The following is a 23,467-nucleotide window of genomic DNA, read 5'->3' on the forward strand; positions in this document are numbered from 1 at the left end:
ATCCGGCAAGAGAGGAAGACACAGTCTGCAACTGCATAACAGGTGGAGAAAGCGATTCAGAAGGGACCTGAATTTCTCAGGTAATGAGGACAGGAAAGGATCTCTACTTTCAGAATTGCAAGATTCTGTTCAGGTGGCCTTATAATAAGAAGCATTAGCCCATTTGATCTTGATTTCTGTCTGCTCTACCAGGGAAGGCTGACAGATAAAAGCAGGGGTGGGCTTCAAAAATTTTAGCAAGGGGTTCTCTGCCCGGTTGCTGGGTGGGCGTGGCCATGGTGAGTGTGGCCTAGTCGGTTTCCTGCACCACGATGGGGGGGAGCGTTTTTGCCCTTCCCGGGGTCCGGAGGCTTTCTTCAAGTTTCCATGAGAGCGAAAACGGCCTCCCCAGGTTCTGGAGCAGTGGTGGGTCCTCCCGGTTCGGGCCGGTTCCACTGAGCCGGTAGCGGTGACGATATGACGTCACGAACCGGTTCTGCCTGCCCCCCCCACTTTATTCTTACCTTTTATTTGGCCCCAGCCCCAATCTATTGCTGCCTCCTGAGTCCCAGCTGATGGGCTGTAAGGAAAAAACCTGTTTAAATTCTTGCCGCGGGGCTTCAAAGTGTCGCCCTACAGCTGATCATTGGTAAAAGGCAGTTTGGTGGTAGACCGGTGCCTCCAAAAACAAATGAGTAGATGGTGCCTGCAAAAATAAATGGGTAGACCAGTGCCTGCAAAAATACATGAGTAGACCGGTGCCTGCAAAAATACATGAGTAGATCGGTACAGCTCTGCAAGTAATTAAAAGCCTGGTAGACCAGTACCTCTGCTAAATCCTAAAGAATTGTCACATGACCATCAAGCCACGCCCACAAAATAAGCCATGCCCACAGAACTGGTAGTAAAAAAATTTAGAACCCATCCCTGCCTGGGAAGGTGTGTGTGTGTGTGTGTGTGTGTGTGTGTGTGTGTGTGTGTGTGATAAATTGTAAGAGTTAGCCAGAACATCTGAAAGAAAGGCAGATATGAATCTAACAAAATCAAGAAGTGACTTAGTAGCAATTTCAAATAGTTGTAAATTTGGGTATTTACAAAGCTGTCAAATATTTTCAGGCAACTCAGCTTCTGAGTTGGCACAGAGACCAAGAGAAGGAACGTTGAACTGTATTTCCTTTTTTAGCTCATGGGTGGACCTTGGGAATTAGTGAGCTTGATTGAAAACCTACACCCTCTATGCAGCCGAAGCTTACAATATAAGTGAAAGGCAAGCTCTCCAACACTCCCTGATCAGTTCAGAGACTGCGTGCATTCTTGATCTTTTACAGCCAGAAGACAGAGAACCAGCTACAACTACAAAACTTGGGGAAAAAGCATCATGAGTACCGCAGGCAAAGTAAGTGGACATGTTTATGTTGATTCCGTCACAGTACAAGTTTTTCATTAGGGTGAAAGACACAATTTTATTTGTTGTACTATATTTTGTTAGCTTTTGTTGTCTCTTCAACTGCAATTATACATGTGGTTTATAAAATACGTGAAAATAAATACGTAAAGTATCCACATGCGCCTAGTCATAACTTTTGTATTAAAACCAAAATAATAGATTGAAATGGAATTCTGGAAAAGAGCTAACTGAATGTAAAATGTGATCATTAGAAGAACAATACACGTTTTGCATATTGCAAGAGATAGAAAAAGCTTGAATTGTGAAATTTAAATTAAATGCAGTCCTGCAACAAAAAGTTTATCTGCAGAAGAATATAACGTTTAACATTTTGATTTTGTTCTAATAAAACCAAACCCTTTCAGGATGAAAGTTCAAAAGTAATAGGCAGTGATCCAGCTAACATTTGCAATGATTTTACTGCTGTGGTAAACTTTTCCTAATGGGATTTGTGGTGAAAGGAATCCATCTCGGAATGCTAACTTTTGTTTCCCATAATTTGTGTTTTAAAAGTCTAATTATTGTAGAGCTACTGGTTACACACAGCTGCAAAATATTTTTTGCAGAGATGACTGTATGTTGAGACTTGCTAAATGCATAAACTGAGAAGTGACATATTAAAATAATATCATAGGGCCTTTTGAGAACCATTTATGTGTAGTAGTTAAAGTATCAGGCTAGAAATCAGGAGACCACGAGTTCTTGTCCCACCTTAGGCACAAAACCATCTTGGTGACCGTGGGCCAGACAGTCACTCTCAGCCCTAGGAAGAAGGCAATGGCAAACCATTTCTGAAAAACCTTGGCAAGAAAACTGCAGGACTTAGACTAGAATAGAATAACAGAGTTGGAAGGGACCTTGGAGGTCTTCTAGTCCAACCCCCTGCCCAGGCAGGAAACCCTACACCACTTCAGACAAATTGTTATCCAACATCTTAAAAATGTCCACTGTTGGAGCATTCACAACTTCTGGAGGCAAGTTGTTCCACTGATTAATTGTTCTAACTGTCAGGAATTTTCTCCTTAGTTCTAAATTGCTTCTCTCGTTGATTAGTTTCCACCCATTGCTTCTTGTTCTACCCTCAGGTGCTTTGGAGAATAGTTTGACTCCCTCTTCTTTGTGGCAACCCCTGAGATATTGAAACACTGCTCTCATGTCTCCCCTAGTCCTTCTTTTCATTAAACTTAACCATGTATTCACCAGGAATCAAGGCTGACTTGAAGATAGACACACACACGCACACAAAAAACACAGACACAAACATGTCTTTCAAAGCAGCATGTTTAAACAATTACAAATGCTCAAATGAAAATGAAATCCATAGTCATCATAGCTGAACTTTACAGTATGAAAATATTAATACCAAACCAAAAAGACTGCGTACAATCAAGAATGGATAAATACAAGTTAAATTTAGAAGTGGGCTTCTAGTCTAAGAAATTGGATGACAACAGGAAAAGCTTGGGTGTTAATTTATCTCAATGGCCATTTTTGGCTAGAAATGATAAGCGGCAGGCGTTGTGATTCTGATATCAGTGATTAATGCAATGAAGGAAATCCAAAAGCTTGGTCAAATGTTACAGTGCCATTCCTCTAATACCTCTGAGTATATGTTTTACAGGTAATAAAATGCAAAGCAGCTATTGCTTGGGAGCTGAAGAAACCCCTGAGCATTGAAGAGATTGAAGTAGCACCTCCAAAAGCACATGAAGTCCGCATTAAGGTAAATCAAAAGAATAGCACTATGGATGATAATCTCATTTTTTAGCCTCACAGTCTCCTCCACCACCACCACCACAACCACCACCACCTCCTCCTCCTCCTCCATTTAACATATATCCAAATGATATTATTACAATAGGAAAAATAAGGATGCCACTAATGAGCAGTACCACACATCATTTTCTAACTGATCTTGTGATGGTCAGCTTAGATCAACCATGAGTTCAACCAAGATAAACAAGTTCTTGAATTCTGTTTTATTTTTTTAGTATTTGCAGTCATTCCATTTTTGACATTTTTCTACATTTAGGATATTTTAATATGGCAAAAAATGCAAAAAATTGTCTTCCAATCCACCAGAATTGTAATTAGGACAACGGTGTTTTTGCTGAAATACAGAACAGTCAATTAAGAAATTCGCTTTATGTGATTGCAATATGAACTGAATTGGCATGAATTTGTGAGACTAAAACGTAAACTAAAACTTTGTTATCTATCAGTTCTCCTATTACCTTAATGTTTCAACACAGCTCCAATATGAAAATTTGGGGATTATGAGAAAGCCTACATTTCAGAATATGTATTTTTTAAAGAATATAAACTTACCTTATGCTGATTTTATTTAATTGGCTTCTAATTGGCTTTTTTTTTTTCAGATGAATATTTTCAAATGTAGAAATAGTGCCAAGCAAAGTTTTATTGGTCATTTCAATATTTATAATCTCTTTTCATATCTTCATTTCACAATTCCCTTATTCTATTAAGCACACTGTGTTCTGCAAGAAGAAATAAAATATTTGGATTAAACAATTCTAACAAGCTAAATTGAAAAACTTCTACAAAATAATGAGCATCACAATGAGTCATAATATCTTGGCTTTTCAGTATGTGGTATGAGCTAAAAGTGCAAACAAGGATATTTCCCTACTATCTAGAACATGGGTGCTTAAATCTGGCCCATAGGGCCACTCTGAAAATAGCAAATGACCGGCCTATGATGCCTCTGGCAGCCAAAACGGGGCATAGGGGGCCTTGCATGCCCCCCCCCCCGTTTTGGCCAGCAGAGTACAACAGGCCAAAAACAGGGTGTGGGGGGCTTCACATGGCCCCCCTGCACCCCGTTTTGGGCAGCAGGGTGCTGCAGGAGGCATTCATCCTATCTCCCCCCCCCCCACCCCGGCCGGCCCTCGGAGGAAAACTACAATGCTGATCCGGCCCTCAGAGAAATCCAGTTTGACACCCCTGACCTAAAAACTTGAATTCATGGCTTTTTGTTTTGTTTTTTGTTTCGTTTTGTAGATTTTGGCCACAGGGATCTGCCGCTCTGATGAACACGTGATCAGTGGCGCTTTTGCGATGCCTTTGCCAATAGTGCTCGGACACGAAGCCGCTGGGGTTGTGGAGAGTGTTGGAGAAGGAGTGACTTGTGTGAAACCGGGTATGAGAAAAATTGGGGCCCAAGAAGGGATGAGTTACACAAGGACACTAAAATCTGGCCCAGACCACACACTTGGCATGTTCTCACTATCTTCTTAGTAGAACACTCTGTTCTGTTATTTTATGTTCTGAAAAATTAATATAGTATCCAGAATTGTTATATAAATCTGTTTTATGAGACAAAAGAGCTTCATAAATGTTTTGCCCTAAAGTGGACATATGATTAGCTTTCCTTTTAGTCTCTGTATCAAATAAGATGCATTTGCACTGACTGTGCATTCCTTTTGTTTGATTTCTATATGATGATAGTTATCGCCTTCCAATCTAGTTTTTAATTCCGGTCTATGTTTATTTTTATTTATTTCTTACGTTTGTTTACCACCCATCTCGCCATGAGGCGTTTTTGGGCACCTTACAACATTAAAAGCAGTAAAACTACACACACACACACACATACACACACAATAAAAATACAAATTATGATTAAAAGATGGAGGGGAGGGAACAGGATATGCAGGGGGAGATGGGATCTGCTACTGGTCCATTAACACCACAAGTGTGATACTTCTCTATTGAGGCCTCAGGCCAACTGGCAGAGTCAGGTCTTCAGGCCTTTATAGAAGGTTAGAAGGGTGGGAGCAGATTTCACCCGGGGGGATGGGGGAGAAGATCTTCCAAAGCAGAGGTCCCCAAACTTGGCAGCTTTAAGAATTGTGGACTTCAACTCCCAGAATTCTCCAGCCAGCTATGCCAAGGATCTCCAACCTTGGCAACTTTAAGACTTGTGGACTTCAACTCCCAGAGTTCCTCAGCCAGCTTTGCTTTGCTGGCTGAGAAACTCTGGGAGTTTTGCTAGCTAAGGAACTCTGGGAGTTGAAGTCCACAAGTCTTAAAGTTGCCAAGGTTGGAGACCCCTGAGCTATGCTATGCTATGCTATGCTATGCTATGCTGTCTGGAGAATTCTGGGAGTTGAAGTCCACAAGTCTTAAAGCTGCCAAGTTTGGGACGGTGGAGCCATGGTAGAGAAGGCTCTTTTCCTGAACCCAGTCAGCCACAATTCCTTGAGCGACAGGATTTGCAGCATGCTACACGGGTGGTCCTTAACTTATGGCCACAATTGAGCCCAAAATTTGTGTTGCTAAATGAGACAGTTGTCAAGTGAATTTTGCTCTGTTTTACGACCTTTCTTGCCACGGTTGTTAGGTGAATTACTGCAATTGTAAAATTAAGTGAAGCTGACTTTGCTTGTCCGAAGGTCGCGAAAGGTGATCACATGACCCCGGGACACTGCAACCGTCATAAATATGAACCAGTTGTCAAGCGTCCAAATTTTGATTATGTGACCACGGGGGTGCTGTAATGGTCATTAAGTATGAAAAACTACCATAAATCACTTTTTTCAGTGTTGTTGTAATTTCAAACGGTCACTAAATGAATGGTTTTAAGTCAAGGGCTACCTGTATTTACTGAGCCTGAAGTAATGCAAGGACTAACACAATGTGAAAGGACTGTATCTGTAATAAATTTAGAAAGTAATCTGGTTTATAATGTCATGAGGAATGCCACAGCTGTAGGCTAAACTTGGGGAAAATATACTGGACCAAGACAAATGCAAACTATTATGTGCTATTGTCAAGAAAACTTACGTGTTTTATGAAGTCATTAGCAATGAAGTTTGATTCAAAGGAGGTACATTCTTGGGATCAACAAATGGAAGATCCTAAATATAAGACATTTTGTACTTTAAATCAGGATCAGGCCTCTTAGTTCCAGGAATGACAAACTTCATTTCAATTTAAAAAGCAGTGGATCTGAATATAAGACATGGTAAGGATCCTAAAGTTTTTATCACACTAATCCTAACATTTTTTCTAAATAAATGAGCATTTCATTTATCTCCTAATTCTTGGTATCCATCTCTAACTAGTACTGTACTTAGAAATGTTTAAAAGCGTAACCACAGAATATAGACAATCAAAATCAAACATCTTATTTTCAAAGTATTTTATATCTGGATCCCAAATCAACTGAAAACACCACCACCATTCAGGAGTATTCATTTCATTTCATTTATATAGCTCTGTGCTTGCTTGCAATGGGTTTGAAACATACTAATTCTAACTATTTGTTTTTGTTTTAGGAGATAAGGTAATTCCACTTTTTGTTCCACAATGTGGAAAATGCAGAGCTTGCCTGAGTTCCAAAGGCAACTTGTGTATTTCAAATGAGTGAGCCTCAATTTCTTTTCTTTTTCTTTCTCTATCAAAATCAGTATTTTAATATATTCTTTTTATTATTATTATGATTGAAATTACATTAAAGGGTCCAGTTCAGAATAACTTTAAATGGAATCAATATTTTGTCTCTGGGTTGGCTCCAGAGCAAATTTCTTGGAATATAAGGATCCAGATGGGATGAAGCATGCTAGATTGAATCCCAGTTACTCAGACCTTTGTTACCTCCAGATTGGATTATAACAATGCATTGAGGCCATATTTGAAGAAAAACCTAAAAACTACAGTTGATACAGAGTCCATAGTTTGAGCCAGTTAAGTAAAACAGCATTGTATATTGTGGGCACTGCAATGGCTGTCAGTAGATATCCAAGTACATGGATTTAACCTGTAAATGCCAATGTGCTTAGAGTATCTTCAGAAACATTTCTTAAAAGCTGATTCTGGCTTGTTAGACTTCTCACAGAAGATACACTGGGTATCCCCACACTGTGGGAGGTAAAGGCAACATAGAAGTTTCTCATTTGTTGCCCTAACTCTGAAATCCAGATGGACTCTACTTTAGCCATCTTTTGGTAAAACTTAGCTGTTCCCACAAATTTTTGGAAATCAATCCCTTTTTTTGTTTGTGAGCCACATAAGCAATTGTGATAGTGTACAAGTAATGGAAAACAAGCGAGCAAACAATACTGAACTTCAACTAGGACTGTGTGTTTATAGATATGCTCAATCATCAAGATCATTGTCTCAAAGATGCTTTTCCAAAAGGCCATTGGACTGTTTTCCCCTCTTTTTTTCCTTTCCCTTGAGGAAGATGTTTTGCTTCTCATCCAAGAAGCTTCATCAGTTCTGGCTGGGTGGGGTATGAAAGGATTAGTTTTGACATGTATGTTGTGGGTGGTGCTGGAAGGATTATATTTCTTTGCAGTCATCTGCTTGTTATCACTCTCTTCGAGAGAGTACTTAGAGAGTTCCTTCCCCCCCCCAACCATCCAGCCGAACTGATGAAGCTTCTTGGATGAGAAGTGAAACATCTTCTTCCTCAAGAGAAAAGAAAAAAAAAATAACAACCTTTTTAAAAAGCACCTGTGATTCAGCTAGGACTCAATTTGGACAGGTGTGCATGTGAAAATATACATGATTGTAAAGCCTGGGCAGAGACAATTAGAAAACTTTCTCCCTGAAGTTTATATTTGGACTAGAAAAACATTCCCCTCTTTATGCTGTTCCCAAATATTTTTTCCAATAAAAAAGACAGTCTATTGGCAGATTTTCCTCAGCAAAGGAGAAAGGAGTTTAATTTTCTCCCTGCTGCTGATCTGGTTGAGTTTTACCTCAGACCCAGATTATTAAAATATAGTTGCTGTTTTTCTGTAATGTGCAACTTGTGATCAGTCCCAAGGACTAAATTACACAACATACTAAGGCTGCAGTTTGGTTCCTTCCTCACATTACACAAGACCATAAATTATTTAATTTGGCTTTAGCCTAGTATGTTCAGCAGAGCCACTCATGCTCTCCCTCCCTCATCAACATGCACCTAGAAAACCCCAAATGCGAAATGCAAAGAACATTTAATAGCTCGCAGACTTTGACCTTCAGTCTCAGCAAAGTTCCTCTTTATCAGCTGTAACCTTTTCTCTGTATATATGTGTGGTTGTTTTTTTTTTTTTACAGCCTTAATTCAGGCAGTGGCTTAATGCCTGATGGCACCAGCCGATTCACATGCAAAGGAAAGACTATCCACCACTTCATTAGCACCAGCACCTTCACTGAATACACTGTGGTGCATGAAAACTCTGTGGTCAAAATTGATCCTTCAGCCCCTCTAGAAAAAGTTTGTCTGATTGGCTGTGGGTTTTCAACCGGTTATGGGGCAGCCATACAGACAGCTAAGGTAAGATTCAGATGCTGTGGCCTAGAGGTGGAACTTTTGCCTCACAATCAGGAGGTTGTTAGTTTGATCCTAGGTAGAGTCAGATATAGGTTGGACTAGATGACCTGCAAGGTCCCTTCCAAGTCTGTTAATCTGTTAAATCATAGAGCGTTGATTTCAAGAACATATACTTTATTTAAATCCAGCTGCAATTCTGTGTGTTTCAGTGGACAACATATCTGCGTGTCACTCATTTTTGGGATTTGATTCAGGAGGCCTTTGTCCTGTACATCAACCAGCATTTTTTGTGCCATGTTAAATTCCCAGGATGAAAATGATGTTAAATTGCCAAGAATCATTGATATTTGCTATAACGCTTCCATGTAGTCCAATGTCAACAGCATCTAGGCTGCTCTTTCCAGGATCACTGATCCAGTTTGTCAATGAATGGGTCCATTGTAACCATGGATTGCTGACAAACACATCTGCTTGCTAGCCAACATAAGAACACGAAAAACCGCCTCCTAACAGTAACTCACTCATTCCCCTAATCTTATTTCCCTTTGCTGTGTTTGTTTTCACTGTGAACAAACAAAAAAACAAACAAAAAACCAAGGTGGCTGGCAGACTGGCTGTCCTAAAACCCAATACAAGGGCACTTATGCAGCTTGCCTGCAGGAGAAATGAGTACAAGTAGTCCTTGACTTGCGGCCAAAATTGGGACCAGAATTTCCATTGCTATGCAAGATGGTTGTTAAGTGAGGTCATGCCCAATTTCACAACCTTTTTGTGCCACGTTTGTTAAGTGAATCACTGCAGCTGTTTTAAATAAATCACACACTTCTTACGTGAAGTGTTAATACCACTTTATAATGCCTTGGTAAGGCCACACTTGGAATATTGGCTGCCATGATGTAAAATGGACATTTAGACTCTAGAAAAAGTGCAGAGAAGAGCAACAAAGAAGATTAGGGGACTGGAGGCTAAAACATATGAGGAACAGTTGCAGGAACTGGGTATGTCTAGTTTAATGAAAAGAAGAACTAGGGGTGACATGATAGTAGTGTTCCAATATCTCAGGGGTTGCCACAAAGAAGAGGGAGTCAAGCTATTTTCCAAAGCACCTGAAGGCAAGGCAAGGAGTAATGGATGGAAACTACTCAAGGACGGGAGCAACTCAGAACTAGGGAGAAATTTCTTGACAGTGAGAACAATTAATCAGAGGAACAATTTGCCTCAAGAAGTTGTGGATGCAATACTGGAGATGTTTAAGAAGAGACTGGACAACTATTTGTCTGCTTGAGAAGGGGGGTTGGACTAGAAGACCTCCAAGGTCCCTTCCAACTCTGTTATTCCGTTATTCTGAATCCAGCTTTCCCCTTTACTTCGCTGATTGGAAGTTGGCTGGAAAGGTTTCAAATGGCGATCACATGAACCCTGGTTGCTGCAACCATTTTCAATACATCCCAGTTACCAAGGGCTTGAATTTTGATCACAAGACAGTGGGGATAACAGAGGTGGGATTCAGCAGTTTCTGACTAGTTCTGGAGAACCAACAGCAGAAATTTTGAGTAGTTTGGAGAACCAGTAAATACCACCTCTGACTGGCCCCGCCTCCATCTATTCTCTGCCTCCTGAGTCCCTGCTGATCGGGAGGAAATGGGGATTTTGCAGTAACCTTCCCCTGGAGTGGGATGGGAATGGAGATTTTACAGTATCGTTCCCCTGCCACACCCATCAGGCCACGCCCACCAAGCCATACCACACCCACCAAGCCACATTCACAGAACTGCTAGTAAAACTATTTACTTTAACCAGCACATAAGTCTTGTTAAGATAATCAATAAACTGTCCAATGTGTATTGACCTTATGATTTTCTAGGTAGAGCCTGGTTCTGTCTGTGCTGTCTTTGGCTTGGGTGGAGTTGGCCTCTCTGTGGTCATGGGCTGTAAAGCAGCCGGAGCTTCCCGAATCATTGGAGTTGACATCAACAAGGATAAATTTGCTAAGGCTAAAGAAATGGGAGCCACAGAATGTATCAACCCCCTGGATTTCAAGAAGCCCATCAATGAAGTGCTCTTTGACTTGACTGGGGGTGAAGGAGTAGACTATTCTTTTGAAGTGATTGGACGCACCGAAACCATGGTATGTGAAAATTATCATAACAAATAATGCCGATAACACAAAAGTAAAATAGCCCATTGTGTAGTCATATTGGGTGTGACCTCTTATGACAGAGGTTGGGTGTAGCAATCTAAAGCTTCATATGTGTAATGCTTTCTGTAAATTGTGGTAGAGCATTTTTTCCTAACGTTGCATAATGATTACAAGATCAGGTAAATGAACTTGGACCAATCCCAATAAATTATCAAGGGATATTGTAAAGTTAATGTTAGATTGAAGGTTGTGGGGGACAATCATATGTATTTACCTTGAATTTTCTGAAGGAAGACACTGTCAAAATTCAGAAAGGTATATCCAGAGGTGGGATTCACTTACCTTCCCTACCGGTTTGCAAATGTGAGCGTGCGTGTTTGCTTCACTCGCATGTGCCACCTCTGCGCATGCACATGACCTTCTGCTCATGTGTAGTAGTCATGCATTACATCTGGGTGGGTGGGCGGAGCCTTCTGCAGTCCCCATTACCGGTTCGTGCGATCCGGAGAGAACCAGCTGAATCCCACCACTGGATATATCGCTGCATTCCAATTATAATAAACCACATATAGCAACAATCAATTGTTAGTTCTGGCATCCTATAACTAATATTGTCTATGTGTTCCAGCCAGAACCTGGCCAAAGCAACCAGTATGGCACTGGATACTAGATGGAATACATTACATATTGAATTACGTGTTGTATAGTAAAAGTTATCTTTGCCTATCCTGATTTTTATCAGATTCAATTTCCTAGGATGTTCTCTGGTTTTAATGTTTTGGGAAAGAGCAAATAGTTCCTTCTTGTCCATTTTGTACATGCCATGGATAATTTTGTACACCGCAATCATGTCCCCTGTCATTCACCTTTTCTGTGAGCTAAAAATCCCCAAACATCACAACTTTTCCTCATAAAGAAGCTGCTCCAGTTCTTTCACCATTTTAGTTGAAACTAAACATTTTAGTTCTTTCATCATTTTAATCTTCTGAACCTTCTCTAGCTCTACTGTATAGATAGTCCTCGACTTACGATCACAATTGAGCCCAAAATTTATGTTTCTAAGTAAGACAGACATTAAGTGAACTTTGTCCCATTTTATGACCTTTCCTGCCATCATTGTTAAGTGAATCATTGCAGTTGTTAAGTTAATAACGTGATTGTTAAGTGAATCTGGTTTCCCCATTAACTTTGCTTGTCAGAAGGTCGCAAATGGGGATAACATGACCCTGGACATTGCAGCCTTCATAAAAATGAGATTTGTCAAGCATCTGAATTTTGATCACATGAACATGGGAATGTGGCACAGGTCATAAGAGTGAAAAATGGTCATAAGTCACTATTTTCCATGCCAATGTAACTTCAAATGGTCACTAAATGAACTGCTGTAACTCTAGGACTAGTGTATCCCTTTTGAGTGGTGACAGAATTGCACACAGTATTCCTAATTGGTCACGCTATTATATATCTATTTTCAATATTGTTTCTTATTATCCCTGGGAATGCTGTAACAGAACAGGGAGAAAAAGGAGTAGAAATATCTGATGGAGCAGGAATGTTCTTCCAGAGCAGGGATCAGCAACCTGTGGCTCCAGAGCCCTCTGCTCTGGCTCCCTGTCAGGTGATCCCACCTCTGGCTGGCCCCGCCCCTTACCCTCCCCTCCCAGTCACTCCTTCCCTGGCCTGAGAAGGTAAGGTCGATGGCAGGGGATGGAGAAGCGGCCAGGGCAGAGACAGGGAGATACAGAGAGAGGGGGAGAAGAGAGATACAGAGAGATACAGAGAGAGGGGGAGATGAGGGGGGAGAGAGAGAGGGAGGAAGGGAGGGGAGAGAGAGGGAGGGAGGGAGGGGAGAGAGATATATGTCAAAAGGATTTTGTGGATCCTGGTGCTTTTTAACAACTGGTTCTCTGCCCTAATGACCGGCTGGGTAGGCGTGGCTAAGGGGTCATGTGACTGGTAGAAGTGAGTGACATCGAGTTGGCCACGCCCACCCAGGTTTTGTGGCTCCCAGTGTTTTCTTTTCTGTGGGAAATGGGTCCAAATGGCTTTAAGGTTGCAGACCCCTGTTCCAGAGTATCTAGTCAGTGGACTAAGGATGCTTAAGTTGAGACTGTCTGTTGGACTCATGTATCTCACTTAGAAACTTTAGAAGCCAGTTCATCCCTGAGAACATTGCATTAGAAACCCCTGAAAAGATCTTATAGGCTGGGCTCACACAGCAAACTAAATCTAGAGGATCAAAACATAATTCCCCTGTTGACATAAAACGCTGGGCCTCCCCAAATCAATCATAATGTGATGGAGATTTTGTAATTAATAAAACAGAAAACATTCTATGCTTTGAATCTGTATTACAAAGAATTCTCTCTTCTGACATAAGGGTCTCAAGGAAGACAAGTGTCCAAACATTAATGCAAGCATGCAATTTCACAGCAGAAGTATGAAAAAGCAGGCCTTGCATTATGAAGTCACAATGCCCATTTTCCTCATTTTGGTGTCCCTGTAATGAAGGATGGAAAGTTATGATTGTCACTTAGTTGCATGCAGAAATTAAGCAATTCCTCCTCAAGGATTTTGACAACCATTTAAAAACTGATATGAAAATGTTGATTTCCTTGCATCCATGAAGTCCCACCAATATATATTTTAATAGTCATTTTCATTCTGCGTTCATTCTGGTTTTAATTATCATTGTGGACTGTGTGGGATCCTTAGTGCTCTCTGAGCTTGCTTGTTTTCCTGCAGACATTTCATTACCCAAAATAGGGCTAGCACTGAAGATATTACCTAGTTTGGGTAATGAAACATCTGCAAGAAAGCAAGAAAGCTAAGAGAGCACCATGGACACCTCATGTCAACCCTGAGCTACAAATATTCTTCTTTGCTGTAGACTGTTTCAAGGTTTTTAAAACAATCAGATAAATGATTTTAATAAATAAAAATAAAGACAAATTCCTTGTGTTCATCTCATCAAAGAGTGAAGATCTGAGATACCCCTCACCATGGAGAAGATCACAGGATCGAACCATTGTTGATGCGAACTTTCTGCTTACTATGTAGTTTAGATTGAGAACAATTACCTCCCCAGTACGCAGAACAGTGGTGGGTTGCTAATGGTTCTCCCCAGTTCTTGCGAACCGGTAGTGGAAATTTTGAGTAGTTCGGAGAACGGTAAATACCACCTCTGTCTGGCCCTGCCCCCAATCTATTCGCTGTCTCCTGAGTCCCAGCAGATCGAGTAGAAGGAAAAAATCAGGGCTCACTTGACAAAGAAGAGGGGAAAAAAACAAGACACGGTAGCTTTAAACTGAGAAGCCAAGAAGCCTCCCAACTGATCAGCTAGAACCGATCTGCTCCTTGTAAACCGTTCAGTAGTGGTAGATTGGCAATTGAGGCCAAGCTGCCTGAAAGTGGTTTCCGATGCTCTGGATGGTGGCAGAGCGGCAAAAAATTGTTTAAACTCTTGCCGCGGTGCTTCAAAGGGCTGCCCTACAGCTGTTCAGCGGTAAAAGGCAGTGTGGTGGTAGACCAGTGGGCTTCAAAAACAAATGGGTAGACCAGTATGCTCCGAGAACAAATGGGTAGACCGGTACAGCTCTGCAAGCAGTTAAAAGCCTGGTAGACCAGTACCTCTGCTAAATCCTAAAGAATTGTTTGTCACATGACCATCAAACCATGCCCACAAAATAAACCACACTCACAGAACCAGTAGTACAAAATTTTAGAACCCACCCCTGCAGCAGAAGTATCAATAGGAGTTTGAGGGGAAAGGATTGCTCACACCAGTATCTCCAATAGCATGTCAAGTGTTCTTAGAAGACTGATTCAGTCTGCACTTTCTCTGTGAAAGTGCCTATCCTCTGGGAAGCATCAACCATGGTATCTTTTAGGTCAGGGGTCTCCAACCTTGGCAACTTTAAGCCTGGTGGACTTCAACTCTGGGAGTTAAAGTTCACCAGGCTTAAAGTTGCCAAGGTTGGAAACCCCTGTTTTAGGTGCACTGTAAAGGGTTGTCCTTATGCTTAGATTCTCCCATCTGAGAATTTGTGTCTGATTGGGGATTTAAATACTTAAATGTATCTACTTATCTCTGGACTATGATTAGTTTTTTATTTTGAATCATTGCTTTAAGCAATGCATGTACAATTTCTTTCCTTCCATTCAATTGTGTCTGATTCTTGGAGATTGCGTGGACAAGTCCCTGCAGTTTTCATGACAAGTTTTTCAGAAGTGATTTGCCAGTGCCTGCTTCCTAGGGATGAGAGAGAGTGACTGGCCCAAGGTCACCCAGCTGGCTTTGTGCCTAGGACAGAACTAGAAGTCAGAGTCTCCTGGTTTCCAGTCTAAAGTCTTGACCACTACACTAAATTGGCTCTCACATATAAAGTACCACAAATGAAAAGGAAGTAATGAGAGTGTCTACAAGTAATTTCTCTATCCTTCATTTGGTTGTAACCTGTATAAAAAGTGGCGGATGTTGAAGAACAATATATAAAAATGAATAGATAAAGTGTGTATCTTTGCTTTGTTTGTTTGCTCTCAGATATCTGCCTTCGCTTCCTGCCATCAGAATTTGGGCACCAGCGTTCTTGTGGGGGTGCCCCCAAATGCATCTAAGATCACTTATGATCCACTGATGCTTTTCACTGGCCGCACCTGGAAAGGATGTGTCTTTGGAGGTACGGTAAAAAGTGTAAAGAATGAGCGTAAAAAAAAATTATTTTCCATTACGCAATTTATTATATGAGGACATTCCCCATGATCATTCAAGCCGTAATTATTTTCATTTTGTATTTGGGGATATGAATAATTTCTGTGGATATATTTCCAGACAATAATACATAACCCAAATTCAGGGAACTATATATATTTATTTTTACTTTGATGTTACTGAATTCCAAACCAAATGTGAGCAGACTGGCATGTAAAAAGTAACACAAAGCAGAAACAAGATGGAACAAAAACATACAAAAGATTATCAAATATCAAAGCTATAAAAATAATCCATCTCACTACTGATTCAAGGTTTTTTTAATGGTTTAGCATATGGGCCGAAGAATAGAATAGAATAGAATAGAATAGAATAGAATAGAATAGAATAGAATAGAATAGAATAGAATAGAATAGAATAGAATAGAATTTTTTATTGGCCAAGTGTGATTGGACACACAAGGAATTTGTCTTGGTGCATATGCTCTCAGTGTACATAAAAGAAAAGATACATTCGTCAAGAATCATAAGGTACAACACTTAATGATAGTCATAGGTTACAAATAAGCAATCAGGAAATAATATCAATATAAATCTTAAGGATACTAGCAACAAGGTTACAACAAAGTTAAGCAAGGTATGGCTTAAACCAATTGGCATTTGCAGAGGTAGACTACATGACGACCAAGGGTGGGTTCTACTCAGTGATGGGAATCAGCCAGTTCGCACCACTTCAGGAGAACCGGTTGTTAACTTTCTGTGCAGTTTGGCAAACTGGTTGTTGGAAAAAATCATTAGGGCAGAGAACCGGTTGTCAAATTACTTGAATCTCACCACTGGTTCTACTTACCTTTACTACCAGTTCACAGCGGGGTCATGCGGGCATGCTCGCTTCGCTCGCTTGTGCGCACACTCTTCTGCACATGCACAGAAGCCTTTTGATGATGTCAGGGTTGATGGGCGGAACCCCCTGCCAGTTTTACTACAGATTCTATAGAACCCGTGCAAACCGGGGGCAACCCACCACTGATACCGACACCAAAACTGATGGTTTCAGCTTCCCAGATCCACAAAGATAATACATAGTAAAGGTTTTCTACCATTTAGAAACTAGACATACAAACAAAAATTATTATACAATAAGACATTAGGGAGTTAAAACAGCTATTGAATAACTTCTGAGAGGGCTTAATATAACTACAATTAACCAAGGAAAGTCTTACCAAGGTGGGGAGCAGTGGGGGGAGAAAATCCCAGCCCCAACTAGGTTTATGAGATATTCCACCTACTTTGAATCATCACTCCGGCCACAGTGCAGCTCCTGGCTGTAAAAAGTTGTCAGTCTCTCACTCAGTGTGATGTCTAAGCCCAATGACATTATTGAAATGTAAAGCAAAGTTTTATTCTAATTTTCTCCCTCCAGTTACTACCGGTATCTTCCCTTCCAAAGTAGAAGCCTCTTTCCATGAGAACAAAAACTACAACCTAAGAAGTCGTCTTAAGATGGATTCCATTTTGCATTACTTTATAAATCTTCAGAAAGACTGAACTCTCATCCATCTTTTCAGAATTTTTACTGGGCTTCTTTCAATAATGCATTCTGATCGATCTTTTTTTCAGGGTGGAAGAGCAAAGATTCTGTCCCCAAGTTGGTTTCAGATTTCATGCAGAAGAAATTTGTTTTGGATCCATTGATCACTCATACATTACCTTTCGAGAAAATCAATGAAGGGCTGGATCTGCTCCAGAAAGGGAAAAGGTGAGAGCATTATTACCTTTTTCCTTTTACCTTGTCCTATTTTTGCTATTTATTACTAACAACCCTTCAAGCTAGACCAGATTAGAAAATCAAAGTCATGAAGAAGAATACTGACAGAATCTTGCAAGTCTTAGCGTGCTTCCTTCCTTTTATTTTCATATGAATCAGGAATTCACTTGCCTAAAACATTTATGTGGGTTACATTCCTGGCCTGGATTCTGGTTTCTTTTATCTGACAGTTCCCTTGGCAACAGCTCTTCCTCCAGGTCATTCTCTGTCATCTACAATTACTCATACTTGCTGTAGGATGGATACTAAAGAACAAGGAGAGAATAACAGAGTTGGAAGGGACTTTAAAGGTCTTCTAGTCCAACCCCCTACTCGAGCAGAAAACCCTATACCATTTCAGTCAAATGATTGTCCAATCTCTTCTTTAAAAACTCCTGTGTTACAGCACCCACAACTTCTGGAGACAAGTCATTCCACTGATTAATTGTTCTAACCATCAGGAAATTTCTCCTTAAATCTAGATTGCTCCTCTCCTTGATTAATTTCCATCCATTGCTTCTTTTCCTGCGTTCAGGTGCTTTGGAGAATAGGTTGACCCCCTCTTCTTTGTGGAAGTCTCTTGGGTATAGAATCACTGCTATCATGTCACCTCTAGCCAGGACTGAAGGATCCAATTTGAGTTGGAGACTGAGACCAGAGGTTTATTCTTCCAAGGTTTCAGGCTTGTGGTGGAGCCCATCTTCAGGGAACTTCTCTCTCTACAATGTATGCACCGGGCTGTTCTAAACATTGTATTTATATGGTGCCTGGCTTTTAATTGTTAATTGGGGTGTTGATAGCCTGCTATTAAGTCATTAATTGTTGATTCCTTGTGCTGCTGCACCCTTGACTCCTAAATACATGATAAGCTGGTGTAACTCAGCACTCCTGTTGACTGACAAGGGGTCCTGTTTCCCAGGCTTCAGTCAGATGCCAGGATTGTAATAAATCTTGAAAAAGGTTTGATTAAGAAATTGTCCCTGAACAGGCAGCATCAGAAGGATACAACCCCAAACAGCCAATGGCAAGGGAAGATTCCAGAAGATGAGGAAAAGGGATAAAAACCTCCTTTCCAGGGGTGAAATGCTACCGGTTCGCTCTGGTTCGGATAAAAGTGATAAAAACTACAGGTTTGGGTGAACCAGTAGTAATAAAAATGCTTTAAAAAGGTTTTTTAAAAAAGGTTCCAACGATCACATGGCACAGCTGCGATCGTCGGAACCTGTTTTTTTACTTTTTTAAAGCATTTTTTTATTACTGGTTCGAGTGAATAAGTAGTAAAAAATGATTTTAAAAGTTTTGTTTTAAAGTTGGCCATGCCCACCCAGTCACATGACCACCCACCAAGCCACGCCCAGAGAACCGGTAGGAAAATATTTTGCATTTCACCACTGTCCCTTTCGCCACTTCTCCAACCTTTGTATTTCTCACCTTGGTTTGAGAATAACTAGCAAGGTATTTGAGGAACTAGCAAAGGGTTTGAAAGGAAATTAGGAAATTAGAAACCACCAACAGGCTATTACAAACACACAGAATCAGCTTAGCACAAAAACTAACCAAAGTCCTTCAAAACATCCTAAGCAAACCAACTGATGGGGACAACTAGCTGCCGGCTTCCCCATCGACTTTTGTTATTGGAAGCTGGCAGGAAATCCCAAGGAGGTTCTCACTTAATGACCTGAAAATCTTGTTTAATGACAGCAATGGAGATTACGGAGATTGATATCGCTAAGTGATGCAGTCAAGTGATGTTGTACTTTATGATCACATTGCTTAGTAATGGAAATTCCAGTCTCAGTTGCCCTCCAACCTGTCCACATTGAAAGGAATGCCTTGGCAAAAGAAAGACTTTAGGGTGAAATTAATTAGGGTCTTGCCAGTTTCTGACAACAGGGCAAAGTTGCTGGAGGATGTCTCAAAGGTACTCTTTTGGACTATGTTTTTTCCTTGAGGAAGAATAGGATAGGATAGGATAGGATAGGATAGGATAGGATAGGATAGGATAGGATAGGATAGACTAGACTAGACTAGACTAGAATAGAATAGAATAGAATAGAATAGAATAGAATAGAATAGAATAGAATAGAATAGAATAGAATAGAATAGAATAGAATAGAATAATAGAGTTGGAAGGGACCTTGGAGGTCTTCTAGTCCAACACCCTGCTTAGGCAGGAAACCCTACACCACTTCAGACAAATGGTTATCCAACCTCTTCTTAAAAACTTCCAGTGTTGGAGCATTCACAACTTCTGGAGGCAAGTTGTTCCACTGATTCATTGTTCTAACTGTCAGGAAATTTTTCCATAGTTCTAAATTGCTTCTCTCTTTGATTAGCTTCCACCCATTGCTTCTTGTCCTGCCTTCAGGTGCTTTGGAGAATAGTTTAAGACTCCCTCTTCTTTGTGGCAATCACTGAGATATTGGAACATTGCTATCATGTCTCCCCTAGTCCTTCTTTTCATCAGACTAGACATATCCAGTTCCAGCAACCGTTCTTCATATGTTTTAGCCTCCAGTCCCTTAATCATCTTTCTTGCTCTTCTCTGCACTCTTTCTAGAGTCTCCACATCTTTTTTACATCATGGCGACCAAAACTGAACGCAGTATGCCAAGTGTAGCCTTACCAAGGCATTATAAAGTGGTAGTAACACTTCACGAAGAAGAAGAAGACATTTCACCTCTCATCCAGGAAGCTTCATTAGTTCTGACTGGATGGTGGGGGACGGCGATGAAAAAATTAGTTTTGAGGGACAGAAGTAACCTTTCCATCTCCACCACCATCCAGTCAGAAATGATGGAGCTTCTTGGATGAGAAGTGAAACTTCTTCAAAGAAAAAGAAGTTGCCTTTTGGAAAAAAAAAAAACATATTTGAGATAACCATGACCTGGATGACTGAGAATCTCCATAGACATTTGCTGGAAGATGCTAATTAACTAATTAAGGTCACAGCGCTGAGCTTGTTAATTTGGTTTAGCTCCTTTTAGGGGAAGCATTGACCTGCAAAGAAAAACAATTTAGGAATAGATCGTTTGTTTAAGCAATCTCTCCCCTTTGCAAGAAAGGAAGTTCTGAGGTAAAAAGGAAACAATTAGGTAATTAGTCACTGGACACACCTAAATTCAGGGATGAAATTTGCACATAGAATCTTAGACTTAATCTTGACATCAAAAATATATGTTTGGGAAGGAAATGATAAGAAACACAAACCCCGTGAATAAGATCTATCAAGGAAGGATGAACAAAGCCTAGGTGAATAAATTGTGTAATCTGGTAAAAAGTAGTAACCTGTGATTACTAAAAACAGAAAATACTTGAAGATATCTGGAAATTTCCATGGAACCTAAGGACCTACCCATGTCATTCCCAGAATGTTTGCATACAGTTACTGTTAAGTACACAAATGAAACATCTCTAGAACAGGTTGGATCATCACAGGCAGAGGTGGTATTCAGCAGGTTCTGAACAGATCTGGAGAAATGGTAGCGGAAATTTTGAGTAGTTCGGAGAACTGGTAAATACCATCTCTGACTGGCCCCTCCCCCATCTATTCTCTGCCTCCTGAGTCTCAGCTGATCGGGAGGAAATGGGGATTTTGCAATATCCTTTCCCTGGAGTGGGGTGGGAATGGAGATTTTACAGTACCCTTCCCCTGCCACACTCACCATTCCATGCCCACCAAGCCAGGCCCACAGAACCGGTAGTAAATTTGAATCCTACCACTATTCACAGGAAATCGTGAAACGCTAGTAATAGTCTTTAATGTTAAGAACAAAACTCATATTTATCTTATTTCTCTGTTTCAGCATCCGGACAGTCTTAATATTTTAAGTTGCTGAGGCGAGGAAAACCCATTACAGAATATTTTCTTAAATTGCTGATGTACCTTTTCTACAGTTTTTATAATAACAACATGTGATGGTATTTTGTCCTTCTACTTTATCTTCGTGGACCAAATGGATGTGAAGGAAACTCATTTTAGGAGGGGAAAAGTGTGATGAGCACAATGTTTAAAACATATATTCATATTTGGCTAATTAGATTACTGTCTCCAGGTGTAGGAATACTGCCTCTTATTTTCTAATCATGGATCTCTCTGTCCTCTAAATAAATAATTGCCACAAACATGGTTTTAGATCTTTAAAATTTTCTTTGTTATGTAGGCACTTTTTCAAATAAAGAAATTTTGAATTATATATTGGGTATAGATTTATTCATCTGCTGTTCATCTTGTATTTCAATTAATTATTTTGGTCCCCAAAATTGCAAATAAAGAGCCCTGAGATGCTCAAGAGTATCTGTTATCTAACAAAATGAAATTCAATGTAGAGAAAAGTAAAGTCTTACACTTAGACTGTATGAAATCAGGCTTAATAGCAGTAACTGTGAGAGGGATCTTGGAGTCTTAGTGGACAATCAATTAAATATGAATTAATAGTGTGTTGCGGCAGCCAAAAAAGCCAATGCTTTTTGCATTAACGAAGGGTTACAATCAAGATCCGGTGAGGTACTAATACCAATCTATAAAGCCTTAGTAAGACCACACCTAGAATATTGCATCCAGTTTTCGTCACCATACTATAAAAAGATCTTGAGACGCTAGAAAGAGTGCAGAGAAGAGCAACCAAGAAGATTTGGGGACTGGAGACTAAAACATACAGTGAATGGTTGCAAGTACTCAGCATGGCTAGTCTAGTGAAGAGAAAAACCAGGGGAGACATGATAGCAGTGTTCCAATATTGGAGGGGCTGCCACAGAAAAGAGGAGGTCAACCTGTTTTCGAAAGCATCTGAAGGCCAGACAAGGAATAATGGATGGAAACTGATCAAGGAGAGATTCAACCTAGAAATAAGGAGAAATTTTCTGACAGTGAGAACCATCAATCAATGGAACACTTGCCTTCAGGAATTGTGGGACCTTCATTACTGGAAGCCTTCAAAAAGAGACTGGACTGCCACTTGTCAGAATTGGTGTAGGATCTGCTTGGACAGGGGGTTGGACTAGAAGACCTATAAGCTCCCTTCCAACTCTGTTAACCTGTTTCCTGTCATTATCTCTAGATAAACTGTGCATGTATACCCATGGATAGATGTGCAATTATCTTATATAAATAAGACCACCAGCAGCTAGCTATAGTAGATAGCTTTGTGTGAATTTAATTGGAACAACTGTTGTATTCAAGTTCTTTTAGTAACTTTAATCAGTTCAGAGCTTGCATAAATTAATTGAGCTACATCTAGAACTATATGAAGGCTTCATTTATAAGATTTAGGTATGTTTTCCAAGCATTCAGTGTAACTGAGTTAAGATAAAACAATTTTATAGTAAATTTATAAGATGCTCTGAAGCCACTTTGAATGTTCAAAGAGGAATGGAAGGCACATTAGAATTATTAGTTAGATAAGTTCTCTGAAATATATTCCTAACCATCAAAATATAATAAACTACCAAAAAAAAAAAAAAAAGCCCAAAACCCAAACAGCCTACACTTGTAGGCTATTAAATTTGAAATTTCCATTAATATTGGTTATAAGTCTTCTGGATAACTATCAACATAAATTAGGTTAGAGACAAATGGAATTAAGTGCTATATAGGTATCCTCAACTTTCAACCGTTTGTTTAGTGGCTGTTCAAAGTGACAAAAAAGGGACATGATCAGTTTTCACACTTACAGCCATAGCAGGATCCCCACAGTCATGTAATCCAAATTCAGGCACTTGGGAACTAGCATTTATTTATGACAGCTGCATTGTCCCAAAGTCATGTGAGTACCATTTGTAACCTTCCCAGCTGGCTTCGGACAAGCAAAGTCAATGGGGGAAGCCAGATTTGCTTAAAGATCATATGAATCAATTAACAATTGTAATATTCACTTAAGAGCTATGGCAACAAAGATCATAAAATGGAGCAAAACTCACTTAACCACTGCCCTGCTTAGCAATGGAAATTTTGGGGATCAATTGGGGTCGTAACTCAAGGACTACCTGTGTTAACTAGTGTGTGTTATCAGTTCATAAGAGATGATAATGGATGGATGGGTTGGTGGATGGATGGATGGACAGATGGATCTTCCTGGTAAAACTGAAACAAATTTA

General features: G+C 40.2%; 1 protein-coding gene across 2 annotated transcripts; it reads left to right on the forward strand.

Moving 5' to 3' along the window:
* The first annotated feature begins 1,206 nt into the window (after nucleotides 1-1,206).
* On the forward strand, nucleotides 1,207-21,561 carry LOC139320021 (alcohol dehydrogenase 1). Of its 2 annotated transcripts, XM_070948113.1 has the most exons (9): nucleotides 1,214-1,375; nucleotides 3,048-3,149; nucleotides 4,448-4,586; nucleotides 6,727-6,814; nucleotides 8,498-8,717; nucleotides 10,579-10,842; nucleotides 15,398-15,533; nucleotides 17,185-17,323; nucleotides 21,178-21,561. In XM_070948113.1, the coding sequence occupies exons 1-9, from the start codon at nucleotides 1,358-1,360 to the stop codon at nucleotides 21,200-21,202; spliced, it is 1,131 nt and encodes a 376-aa protein (XP_070804214.1). In that variant the 5' UTR covers nucleotides 1,214-1,357; the 3' UTR covers nucleotides 21,203-21,561. The 2 variants fall into 2 exon arrangements, with proteins under 2 accessions (XP_070804215.1, XP_070804214.1); XM_070948114.1 differs by lacking the exons at nucleotides 17,185-17,323; nucleotides 21,178-21,561 and adding an exon at nucleotides 16,988-17,135 and having other exon boundaries at nucleotides 1,207-1,375.
* The last annotated feature ends 1,906 nt before the right edge of the window (nucleotides 21,562-23,467 follow it).

This window comes from Pituophis catenifer, unplaced genomic scaffold, assembly GCF_029215685.1.
Source record: "Pituophis catenifer annectens isolate HBS135680 unplaced genomic scaffold, rPitCat1.0.hap2 SCAF_8, whole genome shotgun sequence".
In the NCBI taxonomy this organism is placed as follows: domain Eukaryota; kingdom Metazoa; phylum Chordata; class Lepidosauria; order Squamata; family Colubridae; genus Pituophis; species Pituophis catenifer.